Source organism: Haplochromis burtoni, unplaced genomic scaffold (assembly GCF_018398535.1).
Source record: "Haplochromis burtoni strain Fernald_Lab_line unplaced genomic scaffold, NCSU_Asbu1 Contig_21, whole genome shotgun sequence".
Lineage (NCBI taxonomy): Eukaryota > Metazoa > Chordata > Actinopteri > Cichliformes > Cichlidae > Haplochromis > Haplochromis burtoni.
In genome coordinates, this window is record NW_024582382.1 from 1,626,790 (window position 1) to 1,649,334 (window position 22,545).

At 38.5% G+C, this 22,545-nt stretch overlaps 3 protein-coding genes and 3 non-coding genes across 9 annotated transcripts; 5 read left to right on the forward strand and 1 right to left on the reverse strand.

Annotated features, from left to right (window-relative positions):
* Nucleotides 1-434: 434 nt before the first annotated feature.
* On the forward strand, nucleotides 435-11,844 carry map3k14a (mitogen-activated protein kinase kinase kinase 14a). Of its 3 annotated transcripts, none has more exons than XM_005920303.2 (16): nucleotides 435-561; nucleotides 5,687-5,959; nucleotides 6,043-6,124; nucleotides 6,240-6,459; nucleotides 6,752-7,135; nucleotides 7,229-7,363; nucleotides 7,456-7,585; nucleotides 8,028-8,156; nucleotides 9,459-9,563; nucleotides 9,657-9,814; nucleotides 9,906-10,056; nucleotides 10,268-10,588; nucleotides 10,681-10,790; nucleotides 10,947-11,085; nucleotides 11,184-11,284; nucleotides 11,403-11,844. In XM_005920303.2, the coding sequence occupies exons 2-16, from the start codon at nucleotides 5,701-5,703 to the stop codon at nucleotides 11,562-11,564; spliced, it is 2,586 nt and encodes an 861-aa protein (XP_005920365.1). In that variant the 5' UTR covers nucleotides 435-561; nucleotides 5,687-5,700; the 3' UTR covers nucleotides 11,565-11,844. The 3 variants fall into 3 exon arrangements, with proteins under 3 accessions (XP_005920365.1, XP_042074548.1, XP_005920364.1); XM_042218614.1 differs by lacking the exon at nucleotides 435-561 and adding an exon at nucleotides 572-4,394; XM_005920302.3 differs by lacking the exon at nucleotides 435-561 and adding an exon at nucleotides 572-4,203.
* A 781-nt stretch (nucleotides 11,845-12,625) lies between these two features.
* LOC102297268 (apoptosis regulator BAX) lies at nucleotides 12,626-16,110 on the reverse strand. Of its 2 annotated transcripts, none has more exons than XM_005920300.2 (6): nucleotides 15,962-16,110; nucleotides 15,197-15,245; nucleotides 14,526-14,684; nucleotides 14,261-14,396; nucleotides 14,047-14,151; nucleotides 12,626-13,963 (listed from the first exon to the last, which is right to left on the reverse strand). In XM_005920300.2, exons 1-6 carry the CDS (start codon nucleotides 15,990-15,992, stop codon nucleotides 13,865-13,867), a joined length of 579 nt encoding a protein of 192 aa, XP_005920362.1. In that variant the 5' UTR covers nucleotides 15,993-16,110; the 3' UTR covers nucleotides 12,626-13,864. The 2 variants fall into 2 exon arrangements, with proteins under 2 accessions (XP_005920362.1, XP_042074549.1); XM_042218615.1 differs by lacking the exon at nucleotides 15,962-16,110 and adding an exon at nucleotides 15,361-15,887 and having other exon boundaries at nucleotides 15,197-15,282.
* Nucleotides 16,111-16,211: 101 nt separating this feature from the next.
* On the forward strand, nucleotides 16,212-18,202 carry rps11 (ribosomal protein S11). The gene is made up of 5 exons (XM_005920301.3): nucleotides 16,212-16,339; nucleotides 16,818-16,958; nucleotides 17,185-17,260; nucleotides 17,569-17,698; nucleotides 17,980-18,202. The coding sequence occupies exons 1-5, from the start codon at nucleotides 16,325-16,327 to the stop codon at nucleotides 18,101-18,103; spliced, it is 486 nt and encodes a 161-aa protein (XP_005920363.1). The 5' UTR covers nucleotides 16,212-16,324; the 3' UTR covers nucleotides 18,104-18,202.
* On the forward strand, nucleotides 17,026-17,109 carry LOC121814143. The gene has a single exon (XR_006054122.1). It is a non-coding gene; the product is annotated as a small nucleolar RNA SNORD35 (small nucleolar RNA).
* LOC121814145 lies at nucleotides 17,384-17,467 on the forward strand. Its single transcript, XR_006054124.1, has one exon. It is a non-coding gene; the product is annotated as a small nucleolar RNA SNORD35 (small nucleolar RNA).
* LOC121814144 lies at nucleotides 17,776-17,860 on the forward strand. Its single transcript, XR_006054123.1, has one exon. It is a non-coding gene; the product is annotated as a small nucleolar RNA SNORD35 (small nucleolar RNA).
* Nucleotides 18,203-22,545: the final 4,343 nt, after the last annotated feature.

Genomic DNA, 22,545 nt, shown 5'->3' on the forward strand with positions numbered 1-22,545 from the left:
ATTAATATTTGTAAATGTAAAACTGTCTGAGACAGAAGATAGTCAGTGCGAGTTAAAATCTCCAGCGAGGAGAATTTAATTAAGATCTACTGTAGATACTCATCTTGGTAAAATACATCATTAACGCCTCAGCAGAAAGCAAGCAAGACCTCGATATATAGTAATAGGTTATTAACAACATAGAACAAACAGACAAACAAAGGCTTTTTATGTGCAGTTTATTAAACAGCTCCCTTTCCCGCTGCACGACCGCTTATCCTCTTGTCTTTAAATTAAAAACAGACGCTTACATGAAGAGAGTGCATTTTATCTTCAAATTAAAAGCACAACTATACCTTACAGCCACACGCAAACATTGTGCTCGGTCAGAGCAACATTTAAACATACTGTTACAGTCAGTGATTAATAATAGCGCAATATGTCTTTGCATTCTGGCGTTAAATGTTGTTATTGTAAAAATTAAGGGAACCCAAAAACTACTTCGAAATTCAAGCGGAAACAGGAAAGAAGCTACATGATGTCAAGATCGCCATCGGCCGACGCCTAGTTACGGGAAATACGGTAAGTGAAGAATATATAGTATTTATCATAAATGGTTTAACGAAATTAAGAGCTTTCTGACTTCAGTGTTTCCCGCTGTTTGTCGAGAACTCGATTTCTCGATTTACATGTTTGACTGTTTAACGAATACTTCAAACATTTTGGGCCTAAGTTTTATGTGAAATGGCGGTGAATGTGGCTAGAAGGAAGTTAGTGCGCGTGCACACAATAACAGCGCGTGTATACACATGAAATTACTGTTTAGTCAAATTATGTTCATTTTAAATGAATCGCTAAATAGTTAAACATCAAAGGTGACCATTGGTAGGTAAATTGTTATAGTGGCTTACTGTAGATTTTACTGTACAGAATATAATTACCGTCGTACTGCTTATACTTCTCAGTGGTACCCTCATTTTATTTTTATTTTTTGTCACAAAGGCTGTACTAACTCTAAACATGGATATGTTGATGTTCTTACCTGGTAAAAAAAAATTAAGAGCATATTAGTGATATAAAAAAAAACTTGCTATATTTGTTATAGGAGTCCTCATAAGAATAGCCGTTATGTATGTTATTGTATGTTGTCGCAATATATGCAGTCATATATCTTTTTATGCTCTTATCTGTTTCATTTAAACATTAGAGCCCTCATGTAATCTGATAGAGCTAAACAATTACATTCACCAGATGTAATTGTTTACATTAGTCACTCTTGGCAGGTCCTATTTTTCAGGTCCAAGTTATGCTGGGCCTCCATAATGCACCAATGCTTGCTGGATCTTTCTTGGCCCAGAGTCAAACTCCTGGCCTGCATTTACAAGCGAAGCAGCACTGGTCCAAGTCCACCCTTAAACGAAAAACCTTTTGTTCCTCCTGTGCAAATATGACTGTATTAAGATGAGCTCACTATATAGAAAATGTATAGAAAGATTGCAGCTTAGTAGAACATTATTATAATATACATGCTTTTAGATTTGTTGACTTTGGCCATGTTTAGTAAACCTATGTTGGATAGCATTGGGAAATGGAGAAGAATGTTTTTCGTGAGGTGTCAAATACACATTTCTATTATTGATTCATGAGAAAACTGTTTTCCGAATTAATTTTAATTTGTCAAAGAACCCAGTAATGTTTACAGAAAAACTGGGATAACATTAATAACAATGGCTTAGCTCTGAATTTTCCTGGGTAATTATTCTTTTAAAATGCAAGGAGTTTATAGAACATCTCAGTTTAATGGAAATAATGTACAGCAAAGAGAGGACTATGCATTCTTACTGTAACTGACTGTTTCTTCATTGAAGTTAATATTGAGGAAGTAACTAGAAAAAGGGAAGTTGTTAGACATTAGACAAGAGGTATGACTGAGTACTTGGAGCTGCATTTAAATGTGTGCCTGCAGATGTTTTTTTGCAATCTTTTAGAATGTGTAGTTGAGGACTGGAATGCTTTCCTGAGAAGCAGCCACCGGTTCTCTTAAGGAACTCTTGCCTGTGTTTTCTGAGTTCCTTTTAGCAGTCGTTACTAAAGGCTTTGGAATTTCATTAATCTCTGTGAGAGAAACAGAGCAGCAGAAGCTGTACAGTCACCAACTGTATGTTTTGTTACAGTTTAGTTCAAGATTTCCACAGCAAAGGTTATTATGGATTAAAGTTTATAGTGTGCACTATTAGTTACATGTTTATTAGATATGTGTAGACATTTAGGGTGCAAAACTCCTCTAAAGCATAATTGTTTAGGTTTCTGGTGACACTGACAGGTTCAGTTTGCATGTAAATGAAAAGACTTTAGTGTTGATTACTTGACCTGCAAAATGAATTTGCAGAATTTGATAATCAGTCATTGCCATTTCTCCAGTTAGTAAAATGCCATGCTTGTCAGTGCAGAAAGTTGGAACAGAAGTTAAAAAATGACCTTAGAGTTGCACAGACTTCTTTTGCAAAAAGTGAAATATTCTCAGGACTGCATGAGCAATATATGGCAATAGTGAAGTACATTGGAGATTCATTTCAGGTATAGGGTTTCTAGAAATGAAGTTTGGAATATGGTCAGAATTGGTGGTGTGCCCCAAGCTGAGACGTATAGGCCGATTCTTATCTGTTTTACAGTCTGTTTCCAGATTCATTCACAGCTTAAAACAATCCATCCAAAACAAAGCAGAATTTCTGTCAAGCTTTTAATAATATGAAGAGGCAATTAAAAACATGAAATTTAAAAATCAAAACCAGCAAATTGCAAAGCAAAAAACAACTTCACCCCAAAAAACACTGGTCACAGTGACATCTTAAAAGAAACCTTAAAATCTTGAACCTTGAACTAGTAACTTTTGACAGTTTTTTTTGTCACACAGTTAATCTGTTGCACATAATGTTGTGGCTAAACTGACTAAATATTTCAGCTCTAGACAGAATGAGTAAATGAGAAAATGATTGGCAGACGAACTGATAATTTGTACTAATTGTTGCCTTTTTTATGAGTCATAATATGTGAAGTTGGTGACTAATAGAGTACCAAAAACAAAATTCTAAATGCTTTGACTGTCTACAATGTCTGTACCTGTGTCCTTAAGCTTATGCCGGTTTAGCAGAGATATTGTTGTCATGACAAACAGTTTCCTTATCAGTAGGGGTGGAGTGAGCAACTTCCATTGAGCTTTTCGATTAAGGCATGTACCAGAACCTGTCAAGTGGTGTTCCGAGTTTCCTGTAGTGGTTTTTATATGACTAAGTTGTTTTTCTGCTCAAGAGAAAAGCAAGTGAGATTATTTCAGATAGAGCCATCAGATTATTGACAGCTCATACGCTTGCCTCAGTCTAAACACTGTTTTCGGAAATAATTTTTCGCAAGAAGATGCTCATAATGTGAGTTTTCACACTGCCACATTTTCATAAAGAAAGAAACTCTTTGTTGTTTTAACAACAGGACATATAGTGGAGAATGTGGGCGTGTGACATGACATGTGACGGGCTCTTGAATGTTGGCTTGCTACAGGGCACGCACTTATTAGAATATCAGAGCAAATGAAAGGCCACAAATCCCTTCACATTTAGTGGTGTGAATGTGTACAGAAAGTTGACTGTCCATTCCAGGTGATTATCAGACTACCTGGTTTAAAGTGCACAGAGAATTGAAATTGTTTTTCACCCATTAAAGAAACTTTTTTAACTGATGTTTTGCTTTTTGAACAAATTTGAATTCAGTGCTGTGCTGTACGAATCATATCCTTTACTTATTCCTCATTAAAACCCTGTATCTTGATAGTATGCAAAGATTGAAAGGATTTAGATATTACCACTACTTGCATCACAGTTCATAGTTCACATTTTATGTTTGTCACCATACCCATAAGCAAACCTGATCCTTTAATTGGTAGTACTCAAGAGGGCAGAGCAAGTAAACCAGCCCTGTTAGAGGGAGCAGAAGGAGGGGGGAATATGGGGAAGTGTAGATGCATTTCCCATAAGTCATAGTCAGCCAGCTCCTCCCCCCAGTTGGCTGAAAGCCAGCATCAGGAGAGCAGAAAGCAAAGCGGCAGCGACTGAGCCGAGTCGTTACTGAAAAGTCGAACATGAAGGCACGCAAACGGAGCACCTAGTTCGTGTCGATGACAGGTTATTCAGAACAAATACTTGAGAATGCAGTTCAGACTGGCATCTATTGGTATGTCTGCCCGCTACGTCGGCTCACACATACAGAGTCTGTTTTTGTGCCTGTTTGTTGCAGTGGGGTTTTCTCTATTTCCTTTCCACGTAAATTCATTGGGGTGTGGTGGTGCAGCGTCTTAAGACGGAAGTGACAGTTGAGTTGCTTCGCTCTAGATAATCTTGCGGTGCATGAAGTCTGCGTACAAGGTAGTATCATTAATAAACTCAAACAGCTTTAACGTAATTTTGATTATGTTTTGATGTTATTTTTTGCTGTATTGTTACTTGTATCTATACTTTATTGGTGTTGTCAGCAGCAAAAGCATGTAGTGTGCATGTGATTGTTTTAGTCAAGAATTTAGGCTTAATCTTTGTGTGATAAGCTGCTAGTGTAATGGACAAACTGATGCAACTAATTGCAACTGTAGTGCTCTAAATGTAGTTCTCAGTTTGTGCCTTTTAAACTGCATGTAGTTTTCCTGTGTTGGTTTTACAGTCTTACCTGTTGTGCTGGTGATAACTTTTAAGGTGTGAACAGGCAGCCATGCAAATCTTTATTTCAAATTAGCCCAGGCTGTGCAGCCCAGGCATTGCCTAGGTTACTTCCTCTGACTGAAACAGACTGCATGCACTGAGCGACAGAGTTTGCAACTGTGAAAACAAGGCCGGGGTTTAATTTCCTGTCTCATCTGCCCACCTCAAATTTCACAGTTTCAGTTCATCTGCGCTCCTAACCATGTGTGGCGCAGTAAAATATGTTAAACTTCAAACGAGCCATAATGAAGCATATCAAATTATTTTTGCGTTTATGCATGGGTGTATATTTCCGTCGTAAACCTTTCAGTCGGATCTTCAGTCAGATTTATGAGCTTTTCTGTTGTGCTCGATTACAGCAGGCAAATGGCACCGTGGAAAGTATTTGCAAAGTGTGCCATAGATGCAAACTGAAAAAATACTAAGAATGAAAAATTAAGAAAAAATGAACAAAAACAAACAGCAAAATGCATTGCAACCTTTAACCTGAGATGTGTTTAGTTTTCAGAATCCATTTGTTCCCCTTTTTAGGTATCCTCACTCCCACGCTCACATTAGCAGATAAAAGTCCTTTGTTACATTTTGGAGAAATGGTTTATGCTTATACAAACTTCACAACATTTCTAAAGGTCACTCTTGATGAGTCGCAGCAAGCATCTGACTAACTGAATAAATATCACGCACTGTGAGCTCTGAAGTAACGTGTGCATCAAAATCGAAAGCTCGGTTTATAAAGGAGCCAAATATGTTGCCCTCGACCAAAGACAAATTCACTAATTAATATTTAAATAATAATACTAAAAAAGTTACTTTTAACTCTTTGGTTATAGCCACACAAACAACCCAGGCATCTATAACTAAAACGAAATTGATTAACTCTTATTTAAGATTAAAGACAAAACATAAAGGCAGGAGACAGTTGATAAGGAAGATCGTTATTTATCAGCTGCTTGTGTCTCTTGCAGATTTAGAAGATAACATGGCGGTGAGACAGAGGCTCTTCAACTCAACAGCGCCTTTCACTGGACCACCAAAAGCTGACCTGAAGGGGACATATCCATCATGCTCCAATGCAGAGCAGGAGACTGAGGAGGCGCAAGATGAGGGGAAGGATGGCAAAATGGGATTTACGCAAAAGTGGTCTGCTGATAAACTCACTAAACTCCTGACACATGGAACTGCAGAACAAGTGGAAGAAATGCAGTTCAAGACCTCAACCATTGTTGCTCAGGCAGAATGTAAATATATCTTATTTTTATAGTGTATCACATCAATGAACTTTCCTGTGAGCCAATTTTACATTAACACTGTGCTCGTTTAGGTGAAACCCAGGACTCCCAAGAGTTCAGCCCGTCCTGTTATGACCGCTCCTTCCGTGCCTTCCCTAAATGCTTAACCACCAGGTAAGATCTTGGGGACATTCTCCGCATTATAAATAAAATTTCTGTTTAAGGGTCTGTGCTGAATTGTGTAAACATGCCTTAAATTCCTTTTGCTTTCTTCGAATTTCTTTTGAAGTCTTTCATCTGACCAAAACAATGTGGCGTGCCAAACAATGGCCACCATCCAGGAAGCAAGCACATCAATACTCTCCTCAAGAAAGAGTACCCATAGGAGACAGAAACGTAAGGGGAAGAGGAAGAAGCAGCAGAAGAAGAAGGACAAGCAGCGACAGAGACGTCGAATGCCTTCTGGAGTGCCTGAACAAGAAAGTGGAAGTTCTCTGATCCCGATCCTGGTGAGGTTACTCATCACATCTCTCTGAGTCTTGACTATGAAACTGGATTCAAAAATAAGTTAATATTTAGTATGCTGTGCTGTTAAAAGAATTTAAATTGTCTTCAACAATAGGGTCCTAATCTCTAGAAGTTCCCATGTAAACATTACCCTTCCTAAATTGTGGAAGTGAAACATTGAATTCCAACAGCCCCGCCTCTTTAGGCCTTGAATTTTTAAGCCTAAATTTATCGGAGGATGTAAACACTATATTGTCTAAGAACTTTTTTTTCTTCTTCTTCTTCTTCTTGTAGGGGGACTCTTCTGTTGAAGAGAGAAGCGATCTCAGCACCTCTTGCTGTAGCAGCTTTGAAAGTTCAGAGGAAGACGACCGAAGGGCTTCTTTTTACAGCCAACAAGTTTACAACAAAGGCTCAAGCTGTTCCCCTTTGAACTGGCCAGTTTTGGGTAACCTCTCCAGTGTTCGGTCATATGAGCACAACAGCAGCTCAGACTCTCTTAGCAGTGTGGGAGACTGCTCACTGGCCCTTGCTGGGCTCAGAGGCTGTGTCAGTCAGGGGGATCCATGCTACACAGGGCCATTTTTCAAAGAAGTGGAGAGGGAGACTAGAGAAGACGAAGACGAGTTCTCGGAAGCTGACTCTGTTAGCAATGAGGGACTCATTTTTTATCATGAAGTAAGTTCTGCTTTGCTTCAGTCTGCTTGCTTCAGTATGTTTTGATTTGAAAAGTGGCTGAACCAAACTAACCTGTTTGTCTCTTCCTGACAGAAAATTCAGCCTGTGGACTCAGAATACAAAGAAGGGAGAGAGTATGTCCTCCAGCACTTCATCAAGGAAGGCTCCTATGGTGAAGTACACAGTGCTGAAGATGTGAACAGTGGGTTCAAATTTGCTGCCAAAAAGGTAATTTACAGCATATCGATTTGTATAAAAACAGTCTTGTATAAAAGTATGTACATAATCTTAGTATTTTACGTTCCATCTTTTTCTTAAAGATTGCCCTGAAGAGGTTCAACAGTGAGGAGGTGGGTGCGTGGAGTGCCCTCAGATCTCCTCGTGTGGTGAAGCTCTTTGGAGTGGTTAGAGAGGGGCCTAATGTCGTCCTTCTGATGGAACACAAAGCTGGTAAACAATCCCACTATCTTCCCTTCACACACAGCGTATGTTGTTGATACTAACTACTCCTGTTGTCATTTAAACTCAAGAAACAGATGGAATCAATTAAGTGCACAAACATGTACAGTACATGGAACTTGAGTCGACTGAGTTCAAGTGCAGAAAAATACGGATGTGATTAGTGTTGAGATGCGGAAGTGGGTGTTTCTGGGATGCTCGAAATGACTGTTGACCTTACTCAAAGAGTGTTTGTCCAAACTGCACCAAACGTGTGACACAAGCTCCCTTCCTGATAAACATTGATATACCTGACACATTTTTCCATTGTCATTAAATGCTGGCTTCTTTACAAGTCATAACCCAGAGGAAAAGATTAATCAGATGCTCTCTGTTGGTAAATATTACTAAGACAACAGTCTTTGTCCCGCTCTAACATTTTGTGTTATTCCAGGCTCTTTGGGCCAGCTGATAGTGGAACGTGGTCGACTGCCAGAGGATTTAAGTCTCCACTACCACTCTCAAGTTTTAACAGCGTTGGAGTACTTAGTGAAGAAAAGGGTGGTGCATCTCGATATTAAAGGTATATTATACAAATACCATACCTTTGAATTCTTAGATGACTTGAATGTTAGCCTCATATTTATGATGTTTGGTGTGCCCACTTTATGACTGAACAGCCATTCAAGTCATTCATCAACACATGTGGTTATTCATGACACGTATCTTAAGAGTGAGCTTTTATAAGAAATTTAGTGTAATTTAATCAATTTACAACAGCAAATAAATCCACAAAGTGAAGTTGTTAAGTTTTATCCACTTTTTATCTCTATATAATGTACAAATTAATAATGACTGGGACTGTTCCTGTGACTTCCTAAATATTGGTGATGTTGTCGAGTGATAAAGTATGGAATGTAAATGTTAAATCCAAAAAAGTAACAATATATCGATATTGGCACTGCCTCACAACACTTTCATTATGAACATTAACAGCTAGAGAACAATAGTAATAACAGTAAAACTAAGAAATGTGTCAGCTTGACTTTTACTTGTTGTGGTAGTGGAAAGTTGAAAAAAAGACAGAGAGAAAGTCAGATTTGTAATTAGTTCTCATCAGAGGATTTTGTGTCTATGCGCAGCTGTTGTTTGGAACACAAGTGTCATAGATACAGTCTAGATTTGATCTTCAAGCACCTGGGTTGTGAAACCAGATTACCACAGAGAAAAAGACGGGCTGGGAATTTCCCACAGTGTGACTCACTGCTGTTCTCTAGACACGGCGCATGTGCACAAAATCAGGAGAGCGAGAGAGAAAGGGAGAACAAAACGGAGTGAGGGGGGGGATGGGACAAAGAGCAGGAAGTAGTTCGAAAGAGAAGAAGAGTAGAAAAAGTACAATGGACAGAAAGAATACAGAAGATGAAAATAAAGTGGAAAGGGTTATATAGAAGAACAAAGGAAACACAAAAACAGAACAGACACTGAGATTGAGGAAGTGCAAAAAAGACAGAGAATATCTTAAGAGCTGACAAGACATGTTTTGTGGTGTATCTCAAGCGCCATCTGCTGTCTGTAATTTCTCAGGAAAAGCTAGACAATAATACCACATCTCTTCTTTATCTGCGTACGGTTTGTGACTAGTTTCCACATCCATTCCACATTAAAGAGTTTAGCACAGCAGCTGTCCCTGTGTGACTTCATATTTTCCATTCATTTGGCTCCTTTGTCTTAGACTGTTTTGTCTAAGCAGCTGCCCTGTTTCTAATTATGTCATCTAAAAACTACACAGCACAAGTCATGGAAATCAACCAAGCACCACTGACATCACACAGCAGCACACAGATTAATGCAATGGATTACTGACTCTACTTGTTTCTCACAGCCGACAACGTGTTGCTGTCGGACGATGGTAGAGACACCTTCCTATGTGACTTTGGACATGCCGAAAGGCTCGACAATCAGGGTCAGAGCCTCAGTAGGTCCAAAGGTAAATACTTTGTCACTGAGTAATTTGGCAAGATGTGCAATTTCTCCACTTACATGTCCGAATTCACAATTTTCTCAATGTATTTGATTACAGATCTGAAGGGCACAGAGACTCACATGGCCCCTGAAATAATAAAAGGAGAACCCCGCGGAGCTAAAGCAGATGTGTGGAGCAGCTGCTGTATGTTACTGCACATGCTCAATGGTTGTCAGCCTTGGACAAGATACTATAATTGTCGCCTTTACTTGAAGGTATTCTTCGAATACTTTATTGACAGATGTTTGTTCTTTAGAGTACTCGTATCAAGCCTTGACTGAATTTCCTTGGTTGATTGGTTTACAGATTGCTAACGAGCCCCCGCCTCTGAGAGAGATCCCACCTGACTGTGGCTCTCTCACTGCTGAAGTTATAAAAGCAGGACTCCAGAAGGATCCACTGAAGAGATCATCAGCAACTGACCTCAGAGAAAAAACTGACAGAGCTCTAAGAGAAGGTAAATCTGCACTGCATCTGGCTTGATGGTGGTTTCAGCAGTGAGTTTACAGACAATTGAGAGTTTGTTATTTTGCATTTATATGGTATGGAATGCTCTTTTTAGTGACCATCAGTTGACCACATTGAGTTTAGTAATACCTGCTATACATTTTTTAATCAGTTTATCGTAGGTACATAAGTTCATTTAATTTTTATTGATTTGATTGCAGTTGGAGGACTCACCAACCCAGTGAAGGGTCCCTATTTAGAGCCCTTGCTTAACACCAACAAACCAAGTGACTCCATGCAACTCATCAGCAGCAGTGCTGACTTTGAGGATGAAGAGATGCACCAAGAGTCCATGGAAAAGCTGATCACAACAGGGAGGAGGACAAAGAAACTGACTGATGAGGAAGAGGCAGACGCTGATTCTAAGAAATCGAAACGAGGCTCGCCTCATGAACCACAAATGCTGATCTCGGAGCTGAGCCACAAGAGGGACAACAAAATCACCACGGTACCTGAACTTGAGCTACGGAAGCTGGTTGGAGGTGAGGTTTTCTTTAAGCTGTATTTAATTTCAGGTGTTAAGTATGGCAGATGCTTGAACTCTGTATGCTTTTGTTTTTTCGTTTGTTTGCAGATTTCTATCTGAGCAGCCTCTCCCAGCTTCATTCTGCTGAGATGCAGGAGCAGTTGTTGTCTTGCCTCAGCAGTGACCCTTACTCGAACTGGGAACCATGGGACAAAAAGGTAAATCAAAATGCAGAGCAGAAATAAAGCCAAAATATCAGGGAAAACATGTTGTTAGGCGAACAGTTTTTAAAAGAACTTCTCTGGCGGCCTATTGTTTTGGTTAACAGCAGAAATAATAGACCTACTGTTTGGTTTGTGTTCCCCTTTTTCCAGGACTCTGGCCGCTGGTCTCTGAGCCCAGGAGACGACCTCAGCTCCGGTGTCTTCTCCTACAATAGCCAGCCAGATGTGCAGGTGTTCAGTTTGGATTTCCTGGGTCACACACAGCAGCCACCACCTTGCTGTTTTGAAGGTGAGATAAAAAGCTCTTCTGTTTAATATGATACCTAATTGTATATAATTTTTTTTCTCTTTGGTCATGTGCCTCACTCTGCTTTATGATTGATCCAGGGGTGGATGTCTGCATCAGAGACTTTAGTGATAAGAAAATCCGGATCAGAGAGATGCGTCGGGTGAAGGTGGGCCATATTGCCACTGGAATCAGTGATCAGGTGAGGTATACTCACAGAATCCCACACTATTATATCCAAAAAGTATATGTTGTTTGTCCATTTAAGTAGAAAAAATAGAAGATTATACTAGTTTGACGTTTATCTGTGTCTGATTTAGATCTCTGAGAGGGTTTACACACTGAAAACTGAGCACGGCCAGCAGATTGGTCACGATGAGGAGGTACAAGAGTCCGGCCTGGAGCTCCGCTGTTTTCCAGCTCCAGACTTCAGCACTTCTTGGAGATGGAGAATCAAAGATGGCATGCTGGAAACACGATAGAGCCCTCAGCTACTTTATTCCAGCTGCAATTTCATATTAACCGCTCATCATTTCATGTTGTGCTTCGAACAAGTGTCTTTGGCTTTTGTTGATGTGTGAGGGACCATAAAACATTTGTGAGCCTCCACTTTAACAAACTGCTTTTGCCTAAAATATCGTAAATTAAAAATAAAATGAAATATAAAAGAGGATTGATTTTTAGCATTGTGTCTTGTAATGTTGCATGTGTCAATGTTTATGTTGAGTCAATAAATAGAAAACTGTGAAGTCTGTGAAAAAAGTTTGATCTCTCTTTTTATTTCATTAAAAAAAAACAAGTTTGTAATACTTATAAATTGATAGTTCACATGATTTAGAAGTTACAGCTATATAGTTACTAATTATATTATTACTATTACTATAATAAATATAATGGTTTCCTATTAGGGTAAAATTGGTCTCATTTTACTTTTCAGCCTTTTAAGGTTATATCCAATATCCTTTAATTAATAATAATAATAATGATAAAAGAAAGGCCTTAGTCTGGTGACTGATGACTATGACATATTTACCAGAAACTTTGGTGCAGAGCAAGGCTAATGCCAGAGAAGACATTATTAATATCTAAAGATTATTTATCAGTTTGATAATCCACCATTTCTCCAAAATTATCTGAAGGATATACTTTGGATTACTAAGCCTTGGGTTATGTTTATAAAAATGAAAAGGTTGATGTCTTAACTTGGACATTAAAAAATATCAGTGTGCTTCCCGGTGTCTTACTTTGCATTAAAAATTGACACTAATGTATAATCTAACTAGCACATTGTTTGTGTTGATCTATACAAGTTCAAACACCTCTCGGGAGACTAAGTTTCTATTTGTCTCTACATTTCCAGCAACATATGCATTTTCTAGGAACAGGAAAGCAGGAATAGCTGGTATGCTGATTTACTGACGTAAGAAAAAGTAGGGGGTGTGACTGATGGCAAAAAGTCTGAGCCATATTTTATGAGATCTTACTGCTGTAAGCCTTTTTAGTATAGTCAACATTCTGTGTGTGATTAAAGCACAGCTACAGATAATAGTTAAAAGATTTATTTTTAATATTACAGCATACAAAGTCACTGCAAAAAGATTTCAAGGGAGACTTGAAGGAAATTTTACTCTTACAAATATGATATAGAAAAGGTGAAAACTTGAGAATATCAAAATGATTTCAGAGTTAAAAAAGAAAACAAAAACCACCAAGGCACTGACAAACAAGAAGAACGTATAAAAAGACTTTTGCTGTTTAGACAAAGTCGCAGTTTGAATAACTCACGTACAAAATACAGTACTTTGAATATGTGTAAAGTGAGGTAAGAATCTGTGAGCAATCCATTGCTTTCTGTGTCTGCAGCGTCAAACCTTCAGTAGACCAAAAGAACACCGAGAAGTAACAGAATTATTGAGTGTCACGTTAAGGTCAGAATGCTGGTCAAAATGCCCCCAAACACCATATGATTGTATATTACACAAGATTGCAGTTCTTTTACTATCCTTTCAGAGAGATTATCTGACTGTTTTTTAACCATCTGATGATTCATGTTAAACGTAAACATAACTTTATATAGAAGAATTGGGTGCTGCACCTACTGGAAGAAGAGAAATGAACTGGGGGTTAATTAAACCCAAACTTTTATCAGAGTTCTCTTAATATATACCGTTTTCTAAATATTTCCGCAAAAATATCTCTTTAACTCCATCGAATATGACCACCTTACACATTCAGTGCCAGCAGAACATTACAGATTTACACCAGTGAACACTCACAAATACATGAGAATGTGGATTGGCTAGCATACAGACAATGATGTAAAGGATGGAGAGAGTGGGAAGAGCAGAAAGGCAATTTCTGTGAAAAAAAATAGCAAAAAACTAAACAAAACAAGGGAAACTCTTAATTTGATCAAAACATTTCTCATAATATCATTTAAGGTAGAAAACAGAATGCAGTGACTTGTGTACCAAGTAAAAAATAAATTAATTAAAATGCATTCCTTGTTCAAGTCTTGACAACCTCTCCCCATCCTTCAATTTTGTGCACGTAATCCTGCACAGCTCGCTTCCCCAGTGGCATAGGCATCTTGAGTGCAACAGCGCTATTAGTCCAACTCCCAATTCTTACATATGAATAAGAGGCAGAAATGAAGAACAATTAATTCGAGATAAGTTCTTCCTGTTGAGTGTATTTCTTTCTGCATTCTTCTTCCTCCTGTGCCATTTCCCTCAATTGTAATTCTTGCTGTCTTTCTCCTCTCTGCTCTTCATGCTTCCCCTCACATCTTGCGAATGACAAGAACAGTGGTAAGGACTCCTGCCAAGAAAACTCCGACCGTCTGCCATGTTGGTGTGCCAAAGTAGGAGCGAATACCCTCCTAAAAATGCCGAAAAGACAGGAAATTTAATATGGACACATAGATTATTGCTAATAAATTAGGTTTATTAGTTTGCTCCTTACCCAGCCACCTTGCTCCCTGATCCAGTTGATCACATGTTCCCGGAGATAGTCTATGGTCCAACTGATAATGGTTCTGATAATATCCGGAATCTGAGTTACAAGAGCCTGTAAAGGTGTAAAGAGAAGATCTTTAGATTTTTTTTAATTCAATAATACATGCCTTACTTTTGTTATTTATTAATTTTAAAATACCAAACATAGCAGTTTCACGTACTTTGATAACGAGTCGGCATGCAAAGTAGAACAGTGCAACCTCCCTGCCCCAGTTAAATATTCCATCTGAAAAGATCTCATAGGCCACTCTCATAAAAACCTCTCTTGTGGGACAAAGCGAAGAGTCATTTATCATTCTAGGGAAAAAGATTGAATAATGGTAAGCAAATAATTTAGTTATTACAGTTATAGTTGAACAAACTTGCATATCATAATACTCCACGCCTTTAAAGTTGCCTGAAGAGGCACACAGACAAGTTACCAACCTTTGGAGCTCTACATTTCCATCCAGCTCATCTCCAATCTGCTGCAGGCACTGAGCAAGCTTCTTATGTTTTGGGTCAGTCAGCTGGCTTCCACCAAGCTGTTCTCTCGTCACTGCATTATTGCCATCTCCTTGCCTCTGAACTCGCTCATAGATGAAACTATACAGCACAAATACACAACAGTAAGCCATCTTACACTTTCTCTAGTTCAACAGCAAGAAACCAAAGTGAAGGGGTTAAGATGACCTGGTTACCTAAGCTGGTTGTCATCATTGAACCTTGGCACATTAGCACTTTCAAAATGGACTGTTACTTATATATAGCACTTTACTACTCTCTTTGAGCGTTTAATGTGTTTTCTTACAACAAGCCTCGTTCACATATGATACATATTTTCTTTGTGCCAAAGCACTTTTAACCCAGCGTTAGGACACTAGCACTCTGACGGATGTGGCAAGGTCAACATGAGATTTACTATTTATGTTGACATGCAACCTAGAAGATCAAACAAACAGCCTTGCAATTGGTAGGTGACCAGCTCTTCCTTCTGAAACAAGTCAACAAAGGCACTCAAACTCCTTACACCTAACCCCTTATATCAAGTTGATTTCCTTCACAAAAATGATATATTTCACATATAACTGCTACCCAAGAGTGTAGTGTGTACTCACTCCTGTAACAAAATAGTTCCGACTTCCAGTATCTGATCTCCGGAATTCCCTGAAAGACAAAGGTAGACACTCATTAGATGACTCAAGCATTTCACTACATATCGTACTGTGTATGACTGTGTACGTGACAAATAAAATTTGAATTTGAAAAATTTGAATTTCAAATGCTGATAAATAAGCATTGCGCCATATTATTATGAGATCACTTTAGATGACAGAAAAATTATACGTCAATTCTTAGTTTCATCGTAGGTATTTTTTTTCGTAACAATTAGTTTAAACACGTTTGTAAAACTATTGTTTTTGTAAATTATTTATATCTCCTGTTCAACTCAACTCTAGACACCTGTTTGTCCGTAACATATACAAAGGCAATACATCAAATCTGGTGTTAGTTATTTAGTTGATAGTATTAATTTAAGTTAATTCGCGTTAAACACTGTCGTAACTGAGGAAATTTGCCATTTTTTTTAATGTCAAAAGGATGCCGTTTCCAAATGTGTACGTTTCGCTTTTGGTCAAACGCGTTTGCTTACTCTTTGTAACGCGAACATCTACACAACGCAGTGCTAACGCAAAGCTAACGTTTAGCTACTTTTGCTAAGCTAAGCCCTATCCATGTTAACGATACACTTAGCAAGCAATAAAGCGGCAAACTAAATGTTAACTGTTAAAGCGCCACATTATCTGTGTCTATCGGACTCCCACCGACACTGTCAGAGTCGAAATATATGTATTTTATTTGTTGACGATAGCTGCCACTACCTTGATCGCCTCCTCCCGGGTGTGATGCCATCTTGTTTTCTGTTTGGGTCGTTTCTGGTTCCCGTGCAATCACGTGATAACAGTTATTTGTTCGTACCAGTGGGCGGCACTTGCCACCCTCACTTTTTCACCCTCTAGTTTAATTTACAAATATACAAATAGAACTATAGGCAACAGAAATAGGGAAAAACTATAATGTCCCCTACCACACGTAAAGTGGTACGATAACTCTGTAATTTTAGTCCAAAAAAAGTCTGTTATATCTTTTTTTAGCCTCGCCTAAATGAACGTCATTTCCCGTACCTCGGTGTCTTCCGTCCGTCGCGCGCATACACAGGCCTCTTTACGACTCGGCTGGCAAAGATGGCGGATGCACAAGTATGTTCGGCAAAACGGCGTGGTGACTTTAAATCGACATATTTACACTTTAATAAACCTTTTATTCATCTAGAATTAAGTATATGCCATTATAGCGTTCTTATATTTGTTCCCGAGTCACTTCAAACTACATTTACGCGCTTATAGTCAACATTTTTTGCTCCTCTGTACTCCCTCGTGCAGCGCTCAAGTAGCCGGAATGGTAGCCTGGTTAGCTTAACGTGCTATTACTTACCATTCCCTATTAATACGGCTTCTACTCTTTGCATGTTGTGCGTGTTAAGTCTTAGCGTTTAGGCACGTCTTCTGTAACTTGTTAGGCTGCATGTCATATTAACCAAAAGTGAACATAGTTTTTAGTGAGAGGAAGTAAGTCTTAAGTCGACTAACGAGCGGCGGCGTGTGAGAGAAATGCGTGGTGAAGGTGATGTGATTTCTATTTCAAAGCTTTAACTCGCTGATCTGTATTTCTGACCAGACCGAGAGATCCTATCAGAAGCAGCCTACCATCTTCCAGAACAAAAAGCGTGTTCTGATCACAGATGGTGGCAAGGAGACCAAGGAAAAGCTTCCTCGCTACCACAAGAGTGTTGGGCTGGGCTTCAAAACACCAAGAGAGGTAAATGAATCAATTAAAGGCATTTTTCAAACGTTTAAATACATTTAACAAGTATTTGGTTGTAAGCTGCAGATGATGTTTTTCTCACGATGGTCTTCCAAGCCTGCAAGGTTCTGACGACAATGCCTTTTGGCAACACTGATGCAAACTTGTGATTATGATTTCATGTTAGATTTGATAGTCTTATCGCTTATTCATATACAGTAACATGTTTGTTTTTCTCCAGGCTATTGAAGGCACCTACATTGACAAGAAATGCCCCTTCACTGGAAATGTTTCCATCCGTGGCCGTATTCTCTCTGGTCAGTTGAATGTCTCGTAGCACATTGTTTTTACAGACGTCCTAAACTTAACTTTATTTTAAATGAGGCCAGAACAGTGTAATTTACTAGTAACCACATGTCTTCCTTTTTTTGTCACTGTCCTGCAAATGATGCTTATCTCACGATGGTCTTCCAAGCCCTTTGGGTTCTGACGACAATGCCTAATGGCAACACTGATGTAGTCTAGTGACAAAAGTACTAAGAGCAGTTTTCTAAATCTATCCAGTGCCATTTTATGACTAGAGAAAGTGGTATAACACAAAATGTTGTCCATTGTCTGTCTGAAGGTGTGGTGACCAAAATGAAGATGCAGAGGACCATTGTCATCAGACGTGACTACCTGCATTACATCCGCAAGTACAACCGCTTTGAGAAGAGGCACAAGAACCTCTCGGTCCATCTGTCACCTTGCTTTAGGTATAGCACCTCACATTATGTTTTGTTAAATAACCCTTTAGTTAATAACTGTGTTCCTTCAAAGCCTCTTATTTTGCTGCATATGATGTTTTTTCTCACGATGGTCTTCCAAGCTCAGGAAGCTCTGACGACACTGCCTTTGGCAAAAACTGATGCAGCTTTGCTTCAGTATGACAACATTTTCTGTCAACTTATTTTTGGACATGCATACCCATATTAAATTCCCCTTTGCAATGTTTTTTTTTTTGTTTTTGTTTCTTTGTTTGTTTTGTCTTCCGCAGAGACGTCACAGTTGGAGACATTGTGACTGTCGGGGAGTGCCGACCCCTCAGCAAGACAGTGAGATTTAACGTCCTCAAAGTGACAAAGGCCGCTGGAGCCAAGAAGCAGTTCCAGAAGTTTTAGATGTGACTTTGAACGAGATGTCTGCCGTCGGCTACTTTGTCTCATTTTGAAATAAAGAAAATCTTGGTTAAATTTCCCGGAGCAGACTGAAATATAAAACATTTTTGTGTGGCTTTATTTCCAGTAGTTTGAGCATAATAAAGAGACGGCACTCTACGTATTAATGGTCACTGTAACAATATTATTGATGCATTTATGAAGTACTTGTATGAAAATTAAGTATTTTAATTTTGGGTACTCTGCTTCCTGGTCTAAAAGTCTATAAAATCTGGAATTGCAGTCATGATAAGGTACACTCTCTTTCAATTCTAAAATTTATCAGGGCACAAAAGTTCTGGTTCTAGAATTATTTAAATACAAGCCTGGATGAGCAGCAACAAATAACATACTGTGAGTGAACAAAAACAAAAGAAAAATGCAGAAGCAGTGAGTTAAAATACATCAAGATTCAACAGCGTGTTTCTAAACTGTTCACCTTTAAAAACAGCATAATGAACTGTAGTGACTGCATACAAAGACTCAGTCTTTTTATTGGGTATGAGTTTGGGCTCACTTTCTTTCTTGCTGCATTAGTGAGGGTTTCTCTGCACAGCATTTTAATTGTGTGGACTTTGCTAATACAACATCTTGATTCTTGTCTTTTTCAGCTATTGTAAGTTTGTTGCTGTGCTTGGAATCATTATACTGTTGCATGACCAGGTTTGAACCAGGCTTTATTGGTCAAACAGATGGCCTCACGTTTGGCTATACAAGACTTAAAGAACATTGTTCCCAAGTCCGAGGAACAATTGCTCCCAGATTGTTAACAATTTATCTCCTCAACATTATTTTAACACACCTGAATGCTGCAGCAAACTGCCAAGAGAGGGATATAAAATAGAAGTTCTTTCATTTTCTTTTATAGATGTTCTCACACTTGCTGCTTTCCCTATTGTTTCCCGTGTAAGCAATAAGGGTGGACTTGATTTTCACACACATTTTTTTTGAATTTTGATTCAAATTGTTGTCAGATTATTAATCGCATGGTGTAATATGTTTTGTAGTTCATCTGGACTATAGTTTGAGGTCATTTAAGCCCTGCTACAGAAAACATGTTTTACATCTTCATAAATTAAACCTTAGAAATGAAAGAGAGTGTACATTGTTTTTCTCAAAACTAGTAGACAAAATAATGCAAACAAGGTGAGGCTTTGGAAGGTTTAAACATAGTTGAAGTTGAGTAGATAAAGTTGAATCTATATTTTCATATTCAGTGCTTTAGTTCACTTACCAGCTTTATTGGTCTTTCTCAGGGTGGCTGCTCTACTGTTTTAATAAAATAAATCCTATAGATTGTCCCTACAAGGTACATTACTGCAGCTGGCAGGTGTTTCTAGTAGCCTACAAATGCTTTTAGTGATAAATTGTAAATAATTCTACCTTCAATAACTTGGGTGTCCCAAGGCTGAAAGAGAGTTATTTCCTAACTGAAGACTAGTTAAAGCAGCTTGGCAATGATGGAACATTTAGCTTAATAAGTATGTTTTTTAATTAGCCTGTAAAAAGCATTAAATCCATGCAGTTGCTAGACATGGCACTAAAAGCACAAAAGAGATTATGAAATGACTACTGGACCAATGAGATGGAAGATGCAAATGAACTTCTTCAACCTCACTTTTCCACTTGAGAGTCTAAAAAAACAATTAGTTTTGTGCACAAAAAACAAAAACAAAAAACACATAGTGTCTCACTCAAACACTGGGTCATGCTGTAGCATGTATTCATAATTATTTTTTAAGCAATCAAAATGCATCAACCTGTTCCTAACCAATCTCCCTATTATCACCAGCAGGGGGCAACAGATAGCTGTTTGAATCTATTTACTCTTGAATCTAACATATGTGGTAAATGGATTAGCCACCAGATTTTGTCCGATTGCAATCATTCATGAAACAAATGACAATACTTGCTTTGTAAATAAAAATTATGTTAATAGAATTTTTAATAATAAAATATAATAATAAGAAGAAAACAATGAATAGAATATACTTTATTGATCTCACAAAATAGTACAATACAATAAATAAACAACAAAGTAAAAGTGGCAACAGTGGTAAAAAAAAATAAAACAAAGAAAAGTACAAATGAATTATGAATATGCATAAAATATGCATTTTCATCTCTCACAGAAAGAAGAGTTATATAATAATATATAAAATAATATTGGATTACTGTTGAATAACATTAATGTCTATTTCAGTGATTCCAAAGGTGTGATTCAGGGCCTCCTGTTGGGCCATTAAGGTACTGCAGGTGGGCAGCAGCAATAACAGAAATTCAGTTTGAATTTAATCTGTATGTATGTACAATTAAACATAATGGTATTAGTTATACTTAAAAAACAAACAAACAAATCAAAACAAACCACAATGTAATTAAATGTAAAATTAATGCATGAATTAATAATGATAATAAATAAAATACATTACATTGATTTTTTTCAAATCATATCTCTTGGATATGTAAAATGACACTTGCATAGTGCTGCAGCCACAATATGACCTCATTATTTTGTACTGTTAAGGCCCAAAGATGCTCAGTGTGTCTGAGATTCAGAGAAATACACAACAAGTGTGCTTCTCAGCTGATTCATTTGCATTTGTCCTTATTTCTGCTTGAGAAGCTGACAGCTCTTCTGTGTGGGAATCAGTCAGCCCCCCCACCCCCTTCACCGTCTGCTAGCTGAGTGCCGTGACAGAGGAGTCACTATTAACAGTACATGCTTTTTTCTCAGTGCTCTAGTGATTGTGGGACATATGGTGATGATGTGAAAAGGAGAAAGTGGTTAATGTGAGCTCAGCCATGTAAGTAGTCCTGTCATTTAATGATTAGCAGACTGAGCAGCTGTTCTTCTGAAGCTTTGCTATGGAAAAACAAATATTTCCCTCAATTACAGTTTTTACTTTTGTTTTTGCTGTTATAATAATAATGTAGCTCTCCACCCATGCTGCAGTGTTTACCTAAACAGCAGTGTCCCAGCTTCAAACCACAAATTGTCCTCTGTACCGGGGCTTTCCCAGCTCTTTCTCTCCTTCGTTGCCGACACTACGGGAGGGTGGGAGGGCTTGCAGGATGTTCTCGGAATAACAGGCTCTCTCACAAGCAGACACCCCAGGGAGCATGATGGCCCTGAAGGACCCCCAGCCCACATGAGTGCAAGCATGCTCCCAAGGAGTGTTTGTCTGAGGGCAGAGGTCTGATCCCTTAAGAAGTCTGAGCAACCATAATAAACCAAAACTGACTGTCAAAACTGTGATGGATATGTACGGGTAGATAAGCCTGGCGATGTTGCTGTTGTTGTGCATAGATCCAGAAAGCTAAGATAAACTGTGCTAATCATTTAAGCTAAAGAGTTTTCAAAACTTCTGACGCACAAGATGCAGACATACATTTCTTTGTGCCATTGTTCTGTGTATTTTCTTCCACGCAAGTCTGATTGCTGAATTCAAAAACAGCAACAAAAAAAACCTGTATTGATTTGCATTTTCATCCTCACTTCTTGAAACACAAGCCCTGCAATTCAGGGCTCAGCTTTGAGATGGCGAAACCAGTCACGCTTCTGCTAAACTAATTTCAAGTTTCCATTTGGAGGCATCACAAAAAGTGAAGATAGATTCTGTGTAGAGTGGAATTTAGTAGAGCATCCATCACTGGTGGCTTACTCGGGCCCTCTGTGCATATGAAACAAATGTATTCTGTAAAAAGCCTATTTTTTTTAGCACACTCATATAAAAGGGGTCTCAGCACGCTAATATCTGCAAACAGCAGTATTGCAACATGTTCTTCTGTTCAATAGTACTCTTTAAACATTGTTATCTATATATTTTCTGGCCATGACAGTGGACACACAGCCAGGTCACTTCACATTCCTCCAGTCTGCCAACATGTTTACCCAGAGTCATGGAGCATGCTTGCAGCCATGCTTACTTGTGTACCTAATGGTAGGGATGTTAACTTTAAGGGTCATCCCAGTGAGGGTAATCAAACAATCAAAACAGAGCCCTTCTGGTGAGCCAGCAGGAGGTTGCAAAGTCACCGAAGCTGGAGCCTGATCATGGGCTGTTTGGAGGCTGTTAACGGCATCAGACCTGATGGACTGAGCAGATGCAGAGACTGTTTTGTGTAATACAGAGTAGCCTGGGCTTTAACAGATAAAGTCTTTCACTCTGTGGTCTGTACTACAGACAAAATAACAGACTGCTCAACACAAAGGTAAGCTTGTTTCCTGAATCTCAAAAAATCACCTCTAAATTTAAGTCTACCCTATGAGGGATAAATGTATTATATTGCTACAGATTTTTTTCTTCTACTGCAATATAATACAGAACCATTAAACCCACCACTTCCCTGTGGCGGCCTGCTAGGGTGCACAACACAAACACTATAGACTCCACTACAGGTCA

Excerpts from the sequence above, each read along its gene's own strand:
- map3k14a (XM_005920302.3), top strand. The coding sequence starts at position 4,179 with ATGCAGTTCAGACTGGCATCTATTG. Across the intron at positions 10,589-10,680 it reads GCTACGGAAGCTGGTTGGAG|ATTTCTATCTGAGCAGCCTC; the intron begins GTGAGGTTTTCT and ends GTTTGTTTGCAG. Across the intron at positions 11,086-11,183 it reads ACCACCTTGCTGTTTTGAAG|GGGTGGATGTCTGCATCAGA; the intron begins GTGAGATAAAAA and ends TGATTGATCCAG.
- LOC102297268 (XM_042218615.1), bottom strand. Across the intron at positions 14,397-14,525 it reads GGAAATGTAGAGCTCCAAAG|AATGATAAATGACTCTTCGC; the intron begins GTTGGTAACTTG and ends CTTTTTCCCTAG. Across the intron at positions 13,964-14,046 it reads TCAGGGAGCAAGGTGGCTGG|GAGGGTATTCGCTCCTACTT; the intron begins GTAAGGAGCAAA and ends CGGCATTTTTAG.
- rps11 (XM_005920301.3), top strand. Across the intron at positions 16,959-17,184 it reads GCTTCAAAACACCAAGAGAG|GCTATTGAAGGCACCTACAT; the intron begins GTAAATGAATCA and ends GTTTTTCTCCAG. Across the intron at positions 17,261-17,568 it reads CCGTGGCCGTATTCTCTCTG|GTGTGGTGACCAAAATGAAG; the intron begins GTCAGTTGAATG and ends GTCTGTCTGAAG.